At 35.4% G+C, this 23,893-nt stretch overlaps 1 protein-coding gene across 1 annotated transcript; it reads left to right on the plus strand.

The window, feature by feature from the left end:
* The first annotated feature begins 1,613 nt into the window (after nt 1–1,613).
* Nucleotides 1,614–23,216, plus strand: LOC121383509 (protein mono-ADP-ribosyltransferase PARP15-like). The gene is made up of 3 exons (XM_041513580.1): nt 1,614–1,730; nt 20,347–20,518; nt 22,838–23,216. Exons 1-3 carry the CDS (start codon nt 1,614–1,616, stop codon nt 23,122–23,124), a joined length of 576 nt encoding a protein of 191 aa, XP_041369514.1. The 3' UTR covers nt 23,125–23,216.
* The last annotated feature ends 677 nt before the right edge of the window (nt 23,217–23,893 follow it).

Below are 23,893 nucleotides of genomic sequence, written 5' to 3' on the forward strand. Positions count from 1 at the left end.
AAACCCGAACTCCGCCTAATGTTAACCATAATTACAACACAATATTGTGTTTACATTAGTTAACTCCATACCAAAGCTTGCGATCAATCCTTTTAATTGTTTATTGTCAAGTTGCTAATCTTGCCTGCTGAGCGGTACCTGTACTGTATGCAGCGGTGATTACACTGATAACAGCGATCTCGAGCATGCGCATATTGCACTAACCATCGGTGTTCACAGACAGGTGGGCGCCATATTGATTGGTATCGGTTTGATCGTCCGGTTTTCAGGGGTAGGATTTACACTAAGTTGACACATTGGGACCGAATTGTTTGTCTGGTGTTCAGTTTAGAGGGGTTTCCGGTTTAGAGGGGTAAAATATAGTGTTAAAAGATGTGTAAATCACGGGACCGCGGAAAACGTCCGGTTTTGAGGGGATTCCGGTTTAGAGGGGGTCCAGTGTTGAGGGGTTTCACTGTGTGTGTGTGTGTGTGTGTATATATATATATATATATATATATATATATATATATATATAAAAAAGCTGTATTTTTGTGGAAAGCAATTATCCCTAAACATTTGACTGAATTGACAAACCAATTAACAAACATTCCATCAGCCAAATTGTGTGAGAGACATCAAAGTAGCACTTCTGCATAAACCATATGGAAATAGTAAATTGTATTGTTTGTTGTGGAAGAGAAAGTGGAATGCATATGTTGCATACTATAGAATGCCACATGCTTGTAACATTAAACTTTGCCACATTTAAGGAATGCTATTGATTTCATTTTGCGACGTTCTGCCCCCATTTGTTACAATGTCTTTACAGTGACATAATAATAATGATACTTCTATACCTGAACATTTAAAATATTTTTTAAGTTACATGCAATTAACTAAACCATTTTATCATGTTTTTGGATATTCAAATTTCTTTAAAAAAATTAACCTAACAAGTTTCTTAGGCTATGTATTCTTGCTTTGAATATACATGTCTGCATGTGCAATATACCTTTCTGTCCATTCTAATATTATGACTAGAACTAAAATTCTGTACATCGTTTAATGTTTCTTCCAAATGCCAAATGAAATTAAAAATAATGGGGTAAAAGAAATGTGAAATGAATGCAAATTGTATTTATCAGTACATGTATATTAATGCTTTATATTTAAATCATATTAAGTCAAAATAAAGTTCTGCATACACACACACGTTAATATTATTTCAGTCCATATCTGGTATTTATTGTGTATGAAGTCGAAACAAAGGTTTCTCCCATGTTAATAAATCAATCTTTTCATTTTGTGGATAGCAATTATCCCCAAGTAGCTCCAATAAGTATTTGTTGGGTATTATTATATTTTTCAGGTCCTTTACTGTTAGAATAGTTAATATTTAGACAATGACCATATACTAACCAGTGCTGCAGTATAAAATTTGTCAATTCCCCTCAATGAGTTTTGTTGCATAATCATACATAAATTCATTTAGTGTTTATGAGTTGCTATGGATTTTGTGCATGTGCAATTGGAATGTGAAATAGGGCTATATATAATTATGTAAAACAAATCTTTTTTTCACTTTTTCAGAAAATGTTTCTGCATTTGAATCGCCCAGCAACTGGGCTGCCATGGGACAGGATGAAGACCTGAAGGTGGTTCCTCTGCAGACCACAGACCCTGACTACCAGACTGTTTCTCAGAGCTTCATCACTTCAGTTCAACAGCCAAATGCAACAATAATTAAGGTAATCATATCAGCCATTTTCCCTATTTGTGAATATTATGTGAATATTCATGTCTCTTGGTAAAATATTCTTTATCTAGGTTTCATCTGTAACATGACATTTTTAATGTTAAAGAGTTTCCATGCCAAACATGGACACACACACAGACATACATACATACATACATACATACATACAGACAAAACAGCCATTTGGAATCAATGTTGAATCTGGTAAAGCTGTAAAAAGAGATAAAATAATTTTTCCAATAATTTACAGTCGACGTAGCGTTAATATTGGTAAACTTATGAAGGAGGAGTTTTTAAATCTGCAAACTGTTATGAAAAACCCAATTACAGCACGTCCGGTTATTGCATATAGAAAAAATCCAAGTCTCAAGGATATCTTAGTCTCCACCCGACTACACGCCGCTTAAGCCTCTAAGCCAGTCCATTTTTCAGTGGTTGGTTTGTTGTTATCCCTTTCCTAACAATTTTTTTTAAAACAAATACATCGTATCCGGCTGTAAACAAAACATAGTACTAGCCAAATAAACTTAAAACAAGACCGAAAAACAGTTATATTTTGTATATCACAACGGTCAATTTAAAATCAATTTCGAATCCCTGGGGCAAAATTAGAAAATAACAATTTTTTAGTTTTTAAAAAAATTCATTCATTCTTAAATACATACATACATACATACATACATACATACATACATACATACATACATATAATATATATATATATATATATATAGTGGGTTTTTTTTATATCCATGACGTTTACTATTGACTGATCTGACCTTTGAAACTGCAGAAAATGGCATGTCAATGTACATGTAGTATCAATATAATACAACTAAATAAATATCTATCAATACACAGTTTTATTGCAATCACTGTATTTCTTTATAAGAAAGAGACTGACATGCCATAAATTGATATTTATTTTTATATATTCTACAATCTTTAGTTTATTTTTTGTCAAATTACAATGTCCATAAAAATGTGGTTTATTTCTTTATCCCCATTATGTTGTCAACCAGGTACATTAGTTATTACTTTAGGCATTTATAGAAAGAAAAATAAATATGCACAAGAGTAATAGTATTAAAAAACTAAATAATTTGCCTATGCTTGCATAAAGAAAGGAATATTGGAACTTGTGCAACCTTTTTTAAGGATGTTTATTACATTATCGGGTTTTCTCCTAATTATCTGCCATTCCTTCAATATATTGAGCCCTATTACCTTGTTGCATAACATCACCTTGCCACACAAATAAGGAAAAGTCAGCAAAAGCAGACCCATGTGCTATAATATGTCAGGGGTGCACAAATCGGTAGTCTGCATGCCCGTGACAACCACAAATGTGTTGTGAGCTACTATCCATTTTCAAACGGTTGCCCGATTGGCAACCATGAAAATAAACTTGATGGCCATATTCATGGCACATAAATTCAATAGCAGTGCCTCACGGCTGACAAACACCCTGATTGACAGATGATATATATGGGGGATATATGCTGTCTCCACCCTACCAATCCAATGACGACAAATATCCAATCAGCATCCACTCATTTGCATGATTTCCATATACATGTACATGTATAGTGAGCGTGGTCATTCAGCAATAAAAATATGCCTGACGTTTCACCTTCAAATCTATTTGGCCCAGACATATGTGTCATGTTCTGGAAATTGGAAAGTTTGGCCTGACAAAAGTCCAGTTTACTGTTTATTTCATGACCATATATGTGGATTTACTACGTAATTTAACCAATATTGTTAACAGCCTAAATCAGGGCTTGTGCTGTCGTTCGCCAAAGTCGCCAATTGCGGAAAGAAAAAAAAAATTGGTAAAAGAATTTTCGGTTTGGCGAAGAAATTGGCGAAAGATTTTTTTATCCATCTCATCTTTCACTTTCAGAACCAAACTTATAACCAGTTTTGTTCAATTGATCTGCCTCACAATGTGAATAAGTGCCATTTGCATGTCCGCGTGGCCAGTCAACAACTTAATAGTGTACTGCCAACTACTTGTCGTAAAGCTAGAAAACACGATTAAATAATATGAAGTACAGTTTAAGACATGTTGCATTGTTGATACTAAATGTTTGATTACTAGTGACGACAAGTTTTACTTTTTATTAGTCGTGTTTAGCCGTATGGTAAATATGGTAAATCTAGGTCATGTGGTTGAGTTCATTTCCACGAAGTGGTGAGGAATACATATTGTTTCTCACTTGTATACAATCATTATCAATTAAAACTTTCTACGTTTACATATTTTATTTCAAACATATTCAATGGGGAAATTATTATTTATTAGTGCTATGTTTATTAATGTAATATTAACGCCGACATGATACATCCCTCCGCCCCTTGCAGAGAAATACAAAACTCGAAACACGGCGTGAAACTGAAAGAACTTTTTTTTCCACTTGTGAAAGAGTCGCATGCCAGTGTTTTGATAGCAATAACATATAACGATGTTTCCTTTGTCTTTATTTTGGATGACTGGATGGATGGATAAGTTTTAACATGCTCCTGTACCATGAAGGTTTCGAGCATGTCTGTCCCGGGTCAGGCGTCTGGAAAGCCAGACGCCCGGTCCAGACAGATTTGGGTGACTGGCTATAATATACCGGTACTTACCATTTCACATTTGTGGTGCAAAAATATCAGGGCCGTACCCTGATCAAAATCCGGGGGGGGGGGGGGGGGGGGGTGGGGGGGGGGGGGGGGGGGGGGGGGGGTGGTGTGTGTGTGTACTACTTTTTATAAACAATGAATGGAATACTATACAAATTAAACCTGAGATGTGTATGCTATTTTCTGGAGTAAAAAATAAGTGAGATTCTCGGGGGCTACTGGCCCTGGAGGGTACAGCCCTGAATAGGCCTATATATGTATATACTATAGAGTATCTTAGTCCGATGAATCTTTGGTGGAAAATATATCGGATGAAATTTTACTTGCTTCAAATTACAGAGAAACATACAATTTATATAATTATCTGATGCATACAAAAAGTAAAACTGCCTCTTTTGTGATATACTGTAAAACGGGTAATATTCGCGGGAGTAAATTTTCGCGACCAGTCAATTGTAGCCATTTCGCGGTTTGTAATTTTTGCGTAGTGTTTTTTTTTTTTCTTTTTTTTTCTCTCAAGTCAGTAAAAAAGAAGGAAATAAAGAATGAAAAAGAACAGATGCAATACTACTGCATACTTTTTAATCCACAAAGATAAAAGAACTGTGACTGACTTAGCCTAATAGTATTTGACCGATAACCAAGTGGTACAATCACATGCATTTTATCTCGAGATGGCCGCTTGGCTCATGCACAATGAATGACTGTAATCTCGAATGTGGATTAATCAACTCTCCCATAAGTGTTCTAATTAATAAATTTCAGTTGTTGAAAATGTCTCATCTATTTTGTTTGTGTACACACATTCTCAAAAGTACCAACAGATTAGGCTTATGTCAAGACATCGGAATTAGTCGGTCATTTCAATTGGTCATATAAAACTAGCAGGATGTAGTAATTTCTAAACGTTTACTTACACATTAAAAAATCTCAGTTGATTTGCGAACAAGCAACATGAAACCCATTCATGCCAGATGGTTAATTCATGTTCAGGGACGGGTTGCTTTAAAGAGGGACATGCTTGTGAGTGTCTTTCGTAAAGCTGGTCTTCTAGAAAATAGTACGGAGTAACAAACACATGTATACAGCTGCTACTGGAAGTAGTAGTAGTACTGGTTTGGACAAGTTTTTAATTTTTTTTATATATTTTTTTTATTCTTGCAGCTATTGATTGGATACTTACCAGTGTTGATTTTAATTTTTTAAACAAATTTGTGAGTAAATGAAATGTGTTAACCTTATTTTTGTTTGTGTTATATTTTTTTTAAAGATAATACTAGTATTAATATTCGCTTGAGTTTAATTTTCGCGGTCAAATTAAAATCGCGAAAATTACACCCACGCGAATATTACCTGTTTTACAGTATACCAGTCATGGTGCACCGACTTCAATGAGAAATAACTCAATGGGATTGACCCTAGACTGACCGCACATCAGATGCATGTGCTTTACCACTGGCCCTAGACATCAGCAGCATTTCATTATTAAATTAGTAAACAATATATTCTCTAAAACAATGTTATACAAAACGTAAACTAAATAATAAGTACATTTTAGCATATACTATATGATCATAAAGAATGAGATTAAAAACAAAATCTTTTGACTGAAATGCCAAAATGTAATTGGCGAATACATATTTAGATTAAGGGCGAAAGAAATTAAGGATTGGCAAAATTTTTGGCAAACAAAAATAGCAACCCAGGGCTAGCCCTGCTAAATGGTTATTATATAGTACCACATCCTTGTAATATTTAGATTGTATCTTATTGCTAAATAAAAACGCATTTGTCTTTGACCAGAACCGACCATGCGCATGAAAAGGGTAATGGTGAATCTGTTGTGGCCACTGACTTTTGTTGGATATTTTTCTTTCAATTGCAGGGTTAATTAGCCATGCATGTGTATAAAGCTATTTGTTACAGTAACTGTTTATTATGTTTTAATAAGAAACAAATTAAGACAACTGATTTCATTTGTGATATGACTGCTTCTATATGGAGCATAATAAACGAGTTACCAGTTTGTTATTCTATTTATTACCCCAACTATTTGGGTTTTTTTTTTTTTTAAAGCCGTTATTTTCGATATAGCCTACATCGGCTACATGTCCATGTACAGTCAGACCTCTTTACAATGACCACGTTCGTCCCGGGATCACTTTGTCATTATATCAAAATTGTAGTTATATTGATTTATTAATCATGGACTACTGGATATCAATAGTAGCAAGTGATTATTTATATGCTCCATGCATCCCACAGACAGAATAACACATACCAAGGCATTTAATATACCAGTCTTGGTGCACTGGCTGGAATGAGAAATAGCTCAATGGTCCCACCGACGGGTATGGATCACAGACCATCATTAAATACTAAGTATATTATTATTAATCAAAGCACATTGACAGTCAATCTAATCGATTGGTACCTACTGCTATTACATTATGTCATAAAACTAGTAGACATGATTGTTCGAAGTATATCCTTTAATTGAATGACTAAAGGCCGGCTTATGTTCAAAAGCAATACACGTCTACAGAGTTATAGCCGACATCAGTAACTCGGACATATAGGCATTTTTCCAGAAACCTTTCAAAATTGGCATAGGTAACATGTGACACTGTCGGCTTGCAATGAGATTAAGGATGCCAAATGGCTGTGTATACTGCCAACGTACTACGGCATCTGTGATTATGTAATGTCGTTGTAAAGAGGAGTTTTTAGACGTTGGGTGCACGTTTGTTCATGGTTCACCAGATAGACGTAATTGGAAATTTAATCTACATGACGTCATTGTGTGTGCTTTGCCAAATCGTGATGACGTCATATTTAGTACTGACAAGGTGATTGGTTTGTTGGCATCAAATCATCCAATAGTAGTGTACATTATATAAACCAATTCATGAATTGTGATTTTTATTTTCCCCTTTATGAGTGCCTGCTGGGGTAATAAATATTTTTAATACATTTCTTCAATATTGAAATCATCATTTACATTAATGTTAATCATAATAACTTTTGTATGTGTGTGTTTGTGTATGGAGTAGGGTGACTGTAGTTGATCAAGATAAACTTTGACAATCGCTCACAGTTTATCTTAATTAACATGCTGTCTTACAAATGTATAATTGTAAGCCGGCCAGTGAGAATATACATGTCATTGACTGAAATAATGAACTATTTCATTGATATTTGTAACTTTTTCTGAATGCATCTATTATTATCATTACCATGATGTCAGGATTAATAAGGTAATTCTGAAGCATGTCTGCCTCAATCCTGTATTTGTATAACCTTTTTCCTATTGTAGGGATAGATGTTGTTTTTTGTGGGGGTTTTCTGTTTTTGTTTATTATTAATTTTGTGAAATAAAATTAATAATAAATTACCTGGAGACAAACATAGCGAGGAATATACACGTATGGTTAGATTTAACACAAATGGTTATTAGAATTCTGAAAGTCTTGCCTTCTGAACGTTACAGTTAAATGTAGCATTCAACTTTAATATGCTACCTCATCATGGTTTATGAGAATGATAAGGTATAAATAGGTATGTAACTGTAAAACAAAACCATTTCTTTAAAATTTAGTTTAACATGATTCCATGTACATGTATATTCAGAATATAAAATTATTTAATAATGTATTAAAAACTATGGCATTCATTAGTGGACCTTTTCTTATATATACTGATTTTTCTGGTGTCTGTCACGATCTGTTGACAAATCCACTAGCCAGACACCCAGTGCTAGTGCTTTTTAACACAGGGCTAGTGACAGTAGCCCGACCAGCTAGTGGGTTTGAAAAATAAACCAAGAAAAAAAACCCCTACTAGCTCATGATACACATGTACTAGCTGGCAGAAAAACGTTCTTGTGATCCAAATGAATGTAAGCAAAATTGTACTTACTTGAAGTCTGGCCATGACAATTTTAGAAAATTATTGTGTAATTATCATTCTCTTCAATATTCCAGAAATGTTCTATTAACTGCGTGTGTTATTCACACTTTATGCGCCCAGTTTGTTTATGTGTATTTTGGGTCATGTGATCCTGGTTGATGTCGTTTTCCTTATCAATGGACTGCAAAACGATTGTATGGCTTCTCATCACTCAGAAAAACACTTTTGTTGGTATCTGATTGTTAACAACGTAATGTCACGCCTCTCAGAAAATAGGCATCTTCTAGCAATTGGTATACTTAAAGTTGGAATGGCACAAAACATTATTATTAGATGTGGTGTTCATTAGTGTTCATCAGAACACCATACAGTGTCTGCAGAGATGTCATCAACAGTTAGGAGTACTGCAGATCTGTATTTAGGGAACCTATGTGTAACGTCATGTGTGAAACATGCCTATACATCAGGCTAGTACAACTATGGAATCATCTGGAAATGACAAGTCTGATTTCCTGAAAAAGCCCTGAATTAAGAGTAATTAGTAGGAGAACTATATGCAACTGGTCACATGATTACAACAAACGACCACGACTGTTCGGCAATACCTTGTTGTATTATGTCATCAACGACACACCAAGCATGGTGTAGACTGCACTTTAGGTTCAGAAGTCACAACTGCTTCACCATACTTTTATCAGATCAATAATATATGTATGGCAAAAAAAATGTTTTGATTTGTTTAAAAAGAATAAGTATTAATGAGATTTTAATGATACACAGGAACTTTTTCCCATTAGTATATATTAATATTCCACACTTGAACTAGCTTTCTACAAACTGAAATAAAAGGAAGTCTCTATACATCATCAGTTACAACAATACACATGATACTCTTCTGTTAAATTCATAAACAGGAAAATAAGCTAAATAAAATGCTTTTTTTTTATTGGTTGTACAAGTCACATGGTAATAAAATCTTGCACGTAAAAACATCTTAGGTGTGAATTGCCAGACAGGAAAAGAATTAACAGGCTAGTATAACTGAAGTACAACCCCAGTCATGTTTAGAATTACTATTGTTTATCTGTCTAATATTAAATCTATTCTTTTCTAATTTAATGCCTGGCTTACTTATGATAGGGATGTTGATAGGCATGTTGGCAATCGGGAAAGACAATTTATTTTTGTTATGATAATTAACAGCTCAGAGCTGACTTGACCTGTTTAATGTGTGTAGCAGTTTGAATAATGTTCCACACCTGTACAAGATAATACTTTTTTTGTCTATCAATTAACAAGTTGGATCATGCCAATATATTTGTTGATATCTGTCTGACATGGGATATATTGCCATAGATGTAGGTTATTTGAGCAACTGACATCACTGTTCCTGGTGACAATTCACAACCGAATACACTGAACACAAGACCATGCATGCATCATGGTACACATCCTCATATTGCAGACCTTGCCTTTTAAGGTGCGCAAGTGCGATCGCGCTCACATAGCGCACGCAATTTCAATCTGGCTAGTGTGAAAAATAACATGCGTTACACTTAACAAACAGCGCACATAAAGTATTTTGTATATTGATTGCCACTATTTACCTTATGTAGCTGATAGAATGATCTGTTTAATAATACCAGAAAAAGAAGTACGAGAACGGTAGCGTTCATGCAAGACTTTAAAATATGCTATACAAATCAGAAAACACTGGTTTAATAGATATCTTCGAAAACGTACCAATCCGATCAAAACTTCTTTGCCTATTTAATTTATTAACAATTAAAACAGTCCACTTTTGTAAAGTAATAGGTCACAACGTCTGATAAGGATAACTCATTTATACTGTTCATATAGTTAGACAAAAAGAGAAAAGGGATTGAATTAAATAGTGACTTCTGTAGCATATACAAATGAACTCATTACGGAAATCAGCGAAGTCGGAAAAATTGTCTCGATTAGTTCATAACTGTTAGCCCACACAGCTTATGTGAGGTCCCGAAAATGTCAATCGTGTAATTTCATAGTTTCTTTAAAAAAGAAAAGAAATAAAATTTAGACTGAATAATAAAAAGAAGGAAAAGAAATGATAATAGATATGTAAGAATAAGCCTAGGTATTTTTTTTTTACGTCTTATTATTATTCTTTTTTATCTTTAAAAAAAATGAAATAAAACTTCATTTAAATATTTGTATTTCAGCCAGAGGTTAATGAATGTGCATATGTTATTTATATATGTAAATACTATAGTAACAGAAATCAGTGATCATTGTCGACTATTTAATTTTTGTTTCGTTTCTTAGAAAGTCACAGACCATGTGACTGGAACATTATTTGATGCATATTACTCTGTGGCACATTGACCAATCAGAGCTATTGGGGTCAGATTATTTTTACTCTTGGAATTCTGCACGCACACGCTGGTCTACTTGACAGCTAATTACACATTGATGATGGTGTCTAAAAGGATGGGTTTTTATTATCTTTATTATGGCATCCCACGTTTGGAATAAAATCCTCTGTAATGACAGATTTTGTCAAAGTTTATATAATTTTTTTTATCAACAACATTGTGGCCATTCTAGATCAATGACGTAACGTTGATTTTTCAGATGTCAGAGCTGTTTGTAACTTGTAGCGGTAGGTCAAATGACATGTTACAAAATGTTGAGAGAGGGAGTCTGGTTGCGTAATTGTTGAATTAAAAAGTGATTGTAGGCCTACGTTTCGCAAGTTATTTTAAAAAAATTATTTAATAATATGAGTCAGTAGTGCACACCTGAGATGCTTGGGTTGTAGTTCATGAACCACCTCCTCAGAACCAGTGGGTTTTTCCCATCCCAACTATCCTCGTTGTACATAATAATGAAATCCAAGACAAGTTTATATATTCCTATATATGTTTAGCTGCACGTTCATCAAACCATCTAACACTGAAAAGGTGTATGTATGTATGTATGTATGTATGTATGTATGTATGTATGTATGTATATTTATATATATATATATATATATATATATATATATATATATATGTATAATATACAGTCAAACTTCGATCACTCAACCTTTGATCTCCCGAAAACTTCGATCTCTCGTTCTGAAGCGACGGTCCCGGCCGAGTTGCTATACAAACTAGTAATAACGACCTTCGAAAACTCAAACTTCGAAAACTCGATAACGTCGATCTTTCGACCTAATTCTTTGGTATTTGGTCCCACCATAAAGATTTAATAGAGTATGTACCTCTAAAATTCGATTATAAATATATATATATATATATATATATATATATATATATATATATATATATATATATATACAGTGAAACCCCTCAATACCGGACTTCCATGGGACCAAGTAAAATGTCCGGTTTTCAGAGCTGTCTGGTTTTCAGGGGTCTGCCTGGACGGAAATACCTTCCGTTCTCCATAAAATAGGGAAAATGTTAAAGTGTTTTAAAACAAGAACAACAAGAATATGTTGGAAAATGGTGCATTTATGAGCATTTAGAAAAATAAAAACATCCATGGGAGCAATATTGAATAAAAAATACATTAAAAAGTCCACAAATTGTCAATTAATCGATAAATCAGCCTACGTTGAGAAACGTATCCATCGATGTCTGTTGTCTTTCACATCTGTGTTTAACAATGGTTGCCTGCGTTAAACTTTCTAATTCCTGTACATGCAATAGGAAACGTTCATCTTTCTGTATTGCAAAGTCCTTTAAAATCTGAAGCATGTTCAACACGTCAGGATAGCTGAGATCGTTTCCCGGAACAGATACATCTTGTTCGGATTCGTTGTCGCTCCGTCATTGGGTATTTCGTCCCCACGGAAGTTGGCCACTAGTTCTCTCTCCCACTCGTTTGTGCAGTCTTCAATTGGCACGTCATCATCGAAGCTGGTCAAGATGTCAGTGTCCACGTCGGCAGTGATGAGTTCGCGTGCTAGTCGTGATAACGGAATGTCGTCGTCGTCATCGTCTTCAAGCACCGATTCGTCGGTCGGCGAGAAACCAGCGACGGAGAAACACTTTCTGATCGTACTCGGTTTCGTTTCGTTCCAAGCCCGTGAAATCCAGTGAATAGCGTCCAGCAGTGTCAGCTGTTTACACAGGTCAGATGCATTCCCGACAACGTCAATCCTCGTCACAAGATAACGGAGCATGTGTCGGCGGTACCTGGCTTTAAAGGCACGAATAATCCCCTGGTCAAGAGGCTGAAGGTGTGAAGTTGTGTTCGCAGGTAGATATTTCAAAGTAACATTGCTAAGTTCAAGGTTTGGCCCATGTGACGTCGCATTGTCTAACAGCATGATTATTTTCCGTTTCTGTTGTCTCATGATTTTATTAACACTTGTTATCCATGCCGTGAATAATGCGATGGTCATCCACGCCTTTTTGTTGGCAACATAGGTAACAGGTAATGTATCTACGTTTACATTCTTGAAGCATCAAAGTTTCTGTGATTTTCCAATAACCAGCGCCTTCAATTTCTCTCCTGTTGCACTACAAGCAAACATAACAGTCACTCATTCTTTCGACGACTTGCATCCTTTAGACGATTCGCCCTTCACCGAGAGGGTTTTGGTGGGTAGAGCGCGGAAATACAGGCCTGTTTCATCACAGTTAAACACGTCTTTTGGTGCGTAGCCGCTAACAACATCCGGGATTCTGGCTTTGTAGTCTTCCACCACCGCCACGTCCACTCCAGCACTCTCACCACTGACCTGGAAACATTTCACAGAATACCTGCACTTCCACCTGTCCAGCCAGCCATTCGAGCCCTTGAAATCTGCAACTGCAAGTTCCTTGGCAAATTCACTGGCCTTCTCTTGGATGATGGGACCAGAAATCAGGATGTTTTTAGCGCGAGCTCGACAGAACCACTGCCATACCAGTTCATTGAGCTTATCAAATTTACATGCGTTATTAAACCGCCGTTTATTCCCGCTAATATTCTTTTCAAACTCTGCCTTATAAATCTCCAACTGTTGATTTGCCAATACTAAACTTTTCACTCAAAGATCTTAACGTTGGTTTAGGTACACTTTCGAAACTTTTAATTATTTTGAGTTTATCATCGAGCGAGAGTTCCAACACGGTGACGTTTAGCTGGACGTTCCGTCATGTTAAAAATCGACATGAAAATGAAACACTGCTAACATCTATTCAACTACGCAAAGCCAACATATACTTTTGCTTACTCTTTATTTCGCTAAACAAACGTTTAAAAAAACCCCAACACATTCACACAATAGGAAGGCAGCAAATTAAATTCCCTGTTATTTGTGTCAATCTTTGAAGCAAATCATGAGACATGTTTATGAAGGATCACATTTAAGACCTTAAAACACACTCGTAACTTAATAAAGACATCTAACCCAAACCCAAACTCCGCTAATGTTAACCATAATTACAACACAATCAATGTGTTTACAGTAGCTTGCGATCAGTCCTTTTAATTGTTTATTGTCAAGTTGCTAATCTTGCCTGCTGAGCGGTACCTGTACTGTATGCAGCGGTGATTACACTGATAACAGCGATCTCGAGCATGCGCATATTGCACTAGCCATCGGTGTTCACAGACAGGAGGGCGCCATATTGATTGGTATCGGTTTGATCGTCCGGTTTTCAGGGGTAGGATTTACACTAAGTTGACACATTGGGACCAAATTGTTTGTCCGGTGTTCAGTTTAGAGGGATTTCCGGTTTAGAGGGGTAAAATATAGTGTTAAAAGATGTGTAAATCACGGGACCGCGGAAAACGTCCGGTTTTGAGGGGATTCCGGTTTAGAGGGGGTCCGGTGTTGAGGGGTTTCACTGTAGTACATATTGTAATTAAAAAATCAAATTGTCTGAATCAGTGTATGTGATAATTATATTTCTATAGCACTACTCCTGAAACGTTTTAATAAATTATAACTCTTATGTCCCTTGTTCGATGTGCGTGCCCTCAAAATGTGGTCTGTATATATGTTGTGGTGTGTATATGTGTATGTTTGTTTGTTTGTTTTGTGTTGTTGTTGGGTTGTTGTTTTTTACTTATATTTATACATGTATATATGCTAGATACGTGGATTGATTTTGCTGGTTAACAATACAACAAAAACAAAGTGTACAGACCAGAGCCGAATTAAGCAACTGCGGGGCCCGTAGCAAAACATAGCATAGGCCCCTACTACTGGCTAGTTACCAAAGTAAACGCCTCCCCCCCCCCCTCAACTCACGCCCACTATCATCATAGCTTTACATACAACAAAATCACACCTTAATGTTTGAACAATCAGTCAGATGTATTGTCGAAACAAAAGGAATCTTGCCAACAGTATTAAAAACCAGTGCAAATGCCATTAAACTATAATGTAACTGCATGTATGCCCCGAAAACGTGGGTCAAAGTTTACGCCAGTAGACAAGTGTGATTCAGGCTCAGATTATCAAATTACCAATGACAACACAGTCGCGCATGCGTTTTTATGCCTGTGTAAAAGGAACGCAGGCCCGTAGGAACAGTAGTCTTATCGGACCTCCATAGCTTAGGAACCATAGTCCCATCCGGACTTTCATTCCTGGTTTATTTTTAAGTTGTTTTTATCCTAGGACTTGTATTCCTACCGGACTTAAATTCCTCCTACAGCAGTGACAGAAATACTAGTCCGGCAAATTAGATGTCCGTTTATTATACTCTGCAATATGCACGAGCTGCCAGAAAGACACGAGAAGAAAATGAGTTTTTGGCAGCCTTCCCTTGTAGTGTGATGGATAACTATACAAGTCACTTAAGATTGTTGTGGGTTCAAATCTCCATGTAAAAAAATATTTTTTAAGTTTGAGTATCGACTTAATTTTTAATTTTTGTTTACGTCATATACTTGTGGATCAGACACGTTAGTGAATTTTTGTAATCGTCTTACATTTTTGTTAGCATATTGAAGTAGGACGAATATCTTGCTTTTTTCAAAAGTATATAAAGCAACTACAGATATAAAGTACACTATATGTCCATGTGTTCAACACGAAGAAATATACACACACACACCCCACACCCCTCAATATGTAGCCCGAAATTGTTTTAAAAATATATATATGAAAACTGGTAACTCCAAAAAAACTAACATTTGGTGAACAACAAAAGATAATTTCTATATGCACCAACATAATTTTTAATAATATGTTTTGTAAGTTTATATTTTGACGGTAAGTCACAATCTGATTAATTGTGATTTTCTTAATCTTTGTCCGATCGGACTTCCATTCCTCGGAATCCTAGTCTGTGGGACCTGTATCCCTAGGAATTTAAGTCTGTGGGACATGCATTTCGAGGAATGTAAATCCGTGGGACTTTTATTCCTGGTACTCCTAGTCCTAGTATTCTCTGGAATTTATTTCCGATAGTTTGCTTATTACATATATATATGATTACTGAAAATCCCTGAAATAAAACTTTAAAAACTGTACTTAGTTCTAGTAGTTAGTAGTTATAACTAGTACTATAATGACCAGTTACTACAATATAAAATAACATGAATAATAAGCATGAAAATTTGACTTTTATTGATGAACAATTAAAAATAGCATCAAAACACTTGAAGTTAATTATCACTGACTGCCTGATTTCTGTTTCGACCATAAAAAGCATAAGATATGAGTTGGGGAAAGGGTCTCTGTGTTATTATACCTGGCCATTAGGAACATCATAAGCGTTCGAGACTGGGTAGAGGTGTGAGTTGGGAGGGGGCAGTGAACACGTTCGGGCAAAATGAGCTGGCCTAAAATCTTCACCATGCATTTCCATAATTTTACTTACAATATTAGTTGTATTCCATGTAAAAATGCAGAATCGTTGGAATCCTATTTAGCGTCTTGGTAGTAATGCGAATATAAATATACGTTGTGTTCCAAATTCGGACATTTTCGTTTCATTCGGCCAATAATGATCAGCATGCCTCCCCCACCCCTTCTCCCAAAAAGGGAGTCTGAATGCCTATTGCGACCAAAACGGTCAGGTGTAAAAGTGTCATGAGTAGTTAGTCTGTTTAAAAGGATCTTTGTAAATTGTGTGTGCATATTATTGACAGTATGATAATTGTTCAGGGATTACTGTTTTGTTTAGTCAGTGTAGTAGCCCATTGAGCTGCTAAAACCCACTCTTAGTCATTGATATCTCTATTAATTGATAAACATTAATGAAAACCATTTAACATATTTGTTTATCGATGGTATGGTTTGTTGGGACTGAGATATCATAGAGGCTAGAGTCTGATATGTCATATGTTAGACCAAATTAATTTTTTAAATGAGCAAAATTGACAAAGCAGGCACATGTTCAGTAAGCTATGCAGGGGAGAGGTCAAGAAATGTGCTTTCAAGAGGGGTGTTTAGAACACGCCACCCCACCCCACACCCTATGTACACGTGCCTGCAACATTATTGACAGAAAGGCACAAACTTAAAATTATATAATAACAAGATAGTGTATATAACGCAAACATCACATTTTTATAGTTAAATTATTATTATTATTATTATTATTATTATCAAATACCAATATACATGTATAATGTCTAACAGATAATTGTGTTGGTATATCATATGGGCAAGTTATACTTATTTGCGAGTACTAATATGCTTCGAATTATGGTAAATGTTTTTGAGTTACTTTTAAATGTTTAAACATTTGTTAGTTGGAACAATACGCAATGAATAAAGACCTTGGTTCTGTTCATGTAATAAGGTCAACAAAATGTGTACAAACGCTTGCAAATTATATAAATGGAAAATATTGGAATAAATAGAAAATATTTAAATAAAGAGAGGCGCTAGTATCCTAAGTTAATTAAATAAACCAAAAAGGAAACTGTTTTTCGTTTTGTTTACATTTATAATTTAAGTTTTATGCGTACGACCGGACTTAAATTTTGATTGTCCAGGAATGCAAGTCCGGCCCAGACTTGATATCCTGGCAGTCAGACCAGTATTCCTAAGGAACGTAAGTCCTAGGACTTCCATTCCTAGGTATATTAGACCTAGGACCTGCATTCCTAGGAGATTAAGTCCGGGCAGACCACTGTTCCTACAGACTTGCATTCCGTTTACACCGGGACAGAATTTCTATCTATCGATTGCACATGCTCTTCACTTTTAGCACGCCGCGCTCGTGCTGTATAAAATTTAAACTAAACTATAAAAAAAGAAGAAGAAAAAAGGAGAGACGCGGGGCCCCTGATAGCACGGGGCCCGTAGCATTTGCTACATCTGCTACATTGTTAATCCGGCACTGGTACAGACTACTAAAGATATTCAAGGACTGAATGTTTGGTATAATACTAAGATATTAAAAGACAGTAAACCAGTTTTTTTTTTTACATGGTATAACTACATAAAAAAGGAAATTGTCTTCATACACGACTTACTTGATACTGAAGGAAATATCCTTACATTTGAAGCTTTTAGAAATAAATATGATGTCAAAACTAATTTTTTTAACTACAGATCATTAGTGAATGCTGTAAAATCATTTTTGTATTCAGTAAGCATTATTGATGAAACATTTGTTTCCATTCAAAGCCCAATTTTACCTTTCAAACTGAAAATTGTGCTAAATAAAAATACTGGAAATAAAGACATGTACAACATATTGAACTATAAAAGCATAATTCCAGTCACAGATAAAATATGCAAATAAAGGTTTGAACTGTGATTGCTATACTTGGGGGAAATATTATGTTTTGCCATTTAAGTGTCTGAAAGATACAACTTTAAGATAGTTCCAGTACAGACTGCTTCATAGAATTCTTGCCACTAATACATTTCTTCATATGATTCATTACGTAGATTCTAATAAATGCACTTTTTGTAATAATGAACTGGAGACTTTACAGCACCTTTTTTATGACTGCAATAAAGTAAGAAACCTATGGGAAACTGTTGAAAAGTGGATCTTTGATAAAACAGGAATTGGCACCTCATTCAATAAAAAAGCTATTATGTTTGGGATTGTGGATGGTGAACTAACTTCTGTAGTGAACTGGTTAATATTCAATATAAAATATTATATTTATAATATGAAAATACTTCACAAAGATTTACATATAAATGCTATCGAACATTTTAAATTGAAAAATATATTTATATTAAAAACTGTGAGTACGACAAATTTATTATACACTGGGAAAAATGGCTCTATCTCTTCATTTAAGAATCGGAGAAATAACTTTTTTTTCAACTGACACTTTTATTCCTTAAATTATTAATTTTCCCTTTCAACTTGTTTGGAATGCTAGCGTATTATAAGTGATACTTGTTTCTACTTTTCTACTTCTATATTTCTTATCTCTTCCTCCTCTTAATTTTTTCTTTCTTTCCTCTCTCTCTCTCTCTCTCTCTCCCCGCCCGCCCCCCCCCCCCCCCCCCCCCCGATCAAAACCAACTAGTGTCTGTGTCTGATTAAATAATGGTAATACGTATATTCACTACCAAATTAATATAGCAAGAAAAAATAATAATGTGATGCACTTCACTTTCATTATAACAGAACACCAGACATATATTTTTAAATGAAATAAATTATTGTTATTATCATGATTGAACATGTATCACCATTGTACAGCAATGATTCGAGGCTCCCCAACCTTGACATTGTCTGCTTGATCGGGGGATAATTATAACTTGATTCCTGAAAGAGAAAAGAAGTCAGTCTACACTACTGAACCAAACAACATAAAATTAGAAGAAAACATTATTTGTTTATTAGTTATTTGTGCAACATATGTCTCTGCATTTATACGTACCAATTACTTCATAAATTAATAATGCTTGGTTTATGCTTGGTTTTCACTCGCCTTAGCATTTTGATGAGTGCGATTTTTCACCCGCCTAAGCGTTTTAAGGTGTGCGAGTTTTCACTCTTCTTTGTTTTTCAAAAGGCAAAGACTGATATTGTATGTTTAATTCTTTTGTTAGGGGGTGGTTATAGAGAGAGATGTTTGTTAGATTACTTACCCACCCTGGTATATAGGGTTTGGGTTCCCATATCATGTTTCAACCTTATATATATAAAGTTTGTTGTAATTGATCAGAAATTTGGGCTTATGCTTTATTTTGGTATTCTAGTAGAATTTACAAACCCACTAGCCTTGTGGCTAGTGACTTAAAAAAAAAATCATTCCCTGGTCCAGCATCTGGTGTCAATTTAATTTGGGCATATAATTTAAGAAACAATTGATTTAATCTAGTTTTAGATTTTATAGTTATATTTGTATTGTGTTTGTGTCAGTTGCTATATTATGTGAAAATTACTCTGAAACATTATACTATAAATAATTGTATATATAGACATGTATTTATTATGTATGCCAATTATATACAATGTAGTTGTAAAACTTAAGGCAATAAATAAACTTGTAACTGTATCTTTTAAGTTCAAGTTCTTATAGAGTTTCAATATTGGACAATACATGGACTTCTGGGGCACTCTATGACAGATATATATTTTGGAAATTTATTATTTGAAAATTTTAAATCCATCAGATGGTTGATAGGATAATTCTGTAACTTGGTCCTATGATTCTCTTCAAAAACTAATACGGAGATAGGGTTTTTTTGGGTTTTTTTTTATTAAATTAAAAAAATGTAAGTAGAAGTTTAACATTCAAAATTATCAAAATTTATCTACATGTGTACTCCTAGAGTAAATTTAAAATATTTAAGTTAACATTCAAAATTCTTCTCATAGAGTTTTAGTCCGATAGTTCTTGGTATTATAACAAATAGTGCTATATACATGTATATATATTTGGCAAAAATGTTGGCTTTGTGCAAATATATGTATGTACCACTGAGTTATTAAGATTTTGTATTACTTCAAGCTGATCAGATGTACAAAGACATTCAGACCACTCTATTTCCAAATGTTTGCAAATCTCAAAATATGTCTCATACTGTTTTAATTTGATAATTGTCAAACTTGATATGTCTAATGAATTATCTACATACTTGTACATGTATGATATTGACAAAATTAAAAAATAAATAACAGAGCCTCTTTGTTTTATTCTAGATTGAACGGATACAGAATAAGACCTTGTATCAGCAGTATGTGGCTAAGAAAAAACAAATATCAAAACAATCCAGTCAGCCAGCCGAGAGGAAACTGTGGCATGGAACCAGTGCTGATGCTATAGTTTCTCTTTATACACATGGATTTAACAGAAGTTACTGTGGAAAGAATGGTTAGTAAAATATAGCACCATGGCTATTGTTATGGTTTATTAGTCCCCTACAGGTCCAACGGCAGGGAACTATTGGTTTCTTCTCTATCGATCATTTGTGGGCCTGTCTGTCTGTCCCACATATAGTTTTTCAGACTTTGTATTTTGCAATACCTCAAGATATTGAGCTGACATTTTGTGTGTAGCTTTATCAAATATTATGTAGTTGCAAATCAAGGTTTGACTTTCATGGAGATAAATTGGCCCTTAAACTTAATTAAGAGATAGGAAAATTTGTTTGGGACAAGTAAACTGCTTTAATACCAGTATACTCTCGGAATACGTGCTTTGTTTTAATACTCAGTAGTTATAATGATAATAAATATATCTTTATTAATATTTTACTTCAATTAATATGCATATACATATATATGTTTGAAGCTTATTTTTGCTATGACCATATTACTGGTGATGTAATGATTTTAATTTTGTTTGCTTTTTCATTTCAAACACTGGCAGATTTTAGTGGCAAAGGGCAGTTATTACGAGGTGGTATCAAAAAGTTCCGAGACTAATTCCATAGCACGCCAACAGATGGCAGTACGGGGATGCGTGTGCGTTGGGGGTTAGCAGTAACCATCATCAGGCAGTCTACCGAGTGGCGTCGTTCTGTGAACATCTTGTGTTGTACTACGGGAGTTTTTGTGACCACGTGCACAGGCACATTTGCGATTTCATCATGGACTGCAAACTAGAGCAGAGAGTGAACATTAAATTCTGTGTCAAACTCGGTAAATCTGCAACTGACATTTTTGACATGATTCGTCATGTGTATGGCAATGAAGCAATGAATTGTGCGATGTGTTTCGAGTGGCACGTACGCTTTAAGAGCGGCAGAACATCACTGGATGACAAGAGGTCTGGGTGACCTTCCACAAGCTCAACCCCCAAAAATGTGGAAACAATTTGGCGACTTGTACATGAGGATCGTCGGAGATCCATTAACGACATTGCTGCCATCGTTGATGTGTCATACGGAACAGTGCAGACAATCCTAACGTCTGATTTGAACATGCACCGCATTGCTGCAAAGTTCGTGCCCAGGCTTCTGACCCCCGATCAGAAGGAGCTCCGTGCCGAAGTCTGTCAAGATCTCTAACAGCATGCCCTGGATGACCCAACCTTCATGTCGAGGGTCATCACTGGGGACAAGACTTGGCTCTACGGGTACAACCCAGAGACCAAACAACAGTCTTCGCAGTGGAAGAGCCCAACATCTCCATGACTGAAGAAGGCGAGACAGATCCGCAGTGCGACCAAGAGCATGCTCATCGTTTTCTTCGACATTCGCGGGGTTGTTCACCGTGAATTCATCCCCAGGGGCCAGACCGTCAACGGCAAGTTCTACTGCAATGTTCTGAGGCGTCTGAGGGACTATATTCAGTGGAAACGGCCTGAACTGTGGCACGAGGGCAATTGGATTCTTCATAACAACAATACACCCTCTCACCGAGCTCTCGTAACACATGAATTTATAGGCTGTAACAGCATGGTGACCCTATCGCACCCGCCCTACTCGCCAGATTTTGGCCCCTTGCGACTTCTTACTCTTCCCAAAGATGAAGTTGCAGCTGAAGGGTCGCCGTTTTGACACCATGGAGGAGATCTAGTGCGAATTGCAGAAGGTGCTTGACACGCTTGGAGAACAAGACTTCCAGAACATGTTCCAGCAGTGGCAATGGCGCAGGGAGCGCTGTATCGCTGAACAAGGGGACTATTTTGAAGGGAATGGTGCCCAAACTTGAATTAAGTGAATACTTTCTTGTATATAGGCCTAGTCTCGGAACATTTTGATACCACCTCGTAATTATTATTTTTGCCAAAATTGCTCCTTCACTTGAACCCTAAGGCAGTTTTGAAGCTATAGTTGCTGCTAATACACCAGTTAGACCGAAAGACGTTTGCAACATTGGATTATAAATCTCACTTTAAAATGTAATGTCCACATTGAGAACCAGTTGGGTAGGTCAATTGCAAATGTTAGCATCGCTTGATTACCCTAAATGCAGAACAGCTAGTACTAATGCTGTAGTTGCCTTGATATTCATAGACATACATGTATTGATTATAATGTTATCATGTATGTCCTGGTTCAGCAATATGACAATATTCTTTTCAAATGATGGGGTTATATAGTCTGTTATGTGTTAAGACCAGTGTTCATAAGTACTAGCTCAGTTAGATTATCTGGATTTCACCAGATCTATATTTAACTGGGATAGAATGAAATAATAAATAAAATTTACAAAAATTGGTAAATAAATCTTATTTTTCTTCCAGCAACCTATTTTGGTGATGGTGTATACTTTGCAGTTAGTGCAAATTATTCTGCACGTGATACCTATTCAAGACCAGATCCTCAAGGTCATAAGTACATGTATTATGCCTCCGTTCTCACTGGTGATTTCGCAAAGGGACAACAAGGGATGAGAGTTCCACCAGTAAAGAGCACGAATAAGTCTCAGTTGCATGATTCTGTTGTTAATGATGTTAATAATCCGCAAATATTTGTCATCTTCAATGACACACAAGCATACCCAGATTATCTCATTAAATTCACTCTCTGAGAAATTAACTTACATGTGATTATGTATTCTAGCAAATAGCAAAAAGTTTTCAGTTTGTCAGTTTTTGTGTTAAATCAGACGATTTGTGTACACTGTCATGTGGACAAACGAGCAGGTTTCCTCTCAATATCTGTGTGGTCCTTAACCATATGTCCAACACCATATAACCGAAAATAAAATGTGTTGAGTGATTTGTTAAAAAAACCCATTTCCTTTCTTCAAACAATTTGCTGTCACTTACCTTGATGTGTGGCATTTTTGTTAGTATCTTAATTCTGCATCTTCTATTTTGTTTAAACATCGATTCAAATATTTTTTCTAAAAATTGCTAACCTCAGATAAAAATTATGTTATTTTTATTCTTTTATATTTGTTCATGACATTGTAATTTTTAACATTATGATTGCAGCACTGAACACCCACCCCAAGTAAGGTCTGGTCACTGAGTTCCATAATGATTGTTGATATTTGTACTGGTGATAAAATGGCAAAATTATGTGGCAGGGTGCAAAGCAGTGTTTTATATTTACTCGCCAACTGGCTAGAGAATGAAAAACCCCACTGGCCAACTCGAGATTGTTACTCGCCAGGCAACATATCAAGTACATGTATTAGTATTTAATAAAATAATTTTAAACTTTAAACACCGATCTGTAGCAATACAATAGGCTGTGTTAAGTTTAACCTTTAGTTCTGTGACAGTGTATTCCTCCGACCTTGTCTCAATGGCATTATTTAAATAGCCATAACAGAATTTCACTCTCAATAT

The sequence above is a fragment of the Gigantopelta aegis genome, chromosome 10 (assembly GCF_016097555.1).
Source record: "Gigantopelta aegis isolate Gae_Host chromosome 10, Gae_host_genome, whole genome shotgun sequence".
Lineage (NCBI taxonomy): Eukaryota > Metazoa > Mollusca > Gastropoda > Neomphalida > Peltospiridae > Gigantopelta > Gigantopelta aegis.

Coding starts and splice junctions, on each gene's coding strand:
- LOC121383509 (XM_041513580.1), top strand. CDS start 1,614: ATGGGACAGGATGAAGACCTGAAGGTGGTTCCTCTGCAGACCACAGAC. Junction 1,731..20,346: donor CAAATGCAACAATAATTAAG/GTAATCATATCA, acceptor GTTTTATTCTAG/ATTGAACGGATACAGAATAA. Junction 20,519..22,837: donor AAGTTACTGTGGAAAGAATG/GTTAGTAAAATA, acceptor TTTTTCTTCCAG/CAACCTATTTTGGTGATGGT.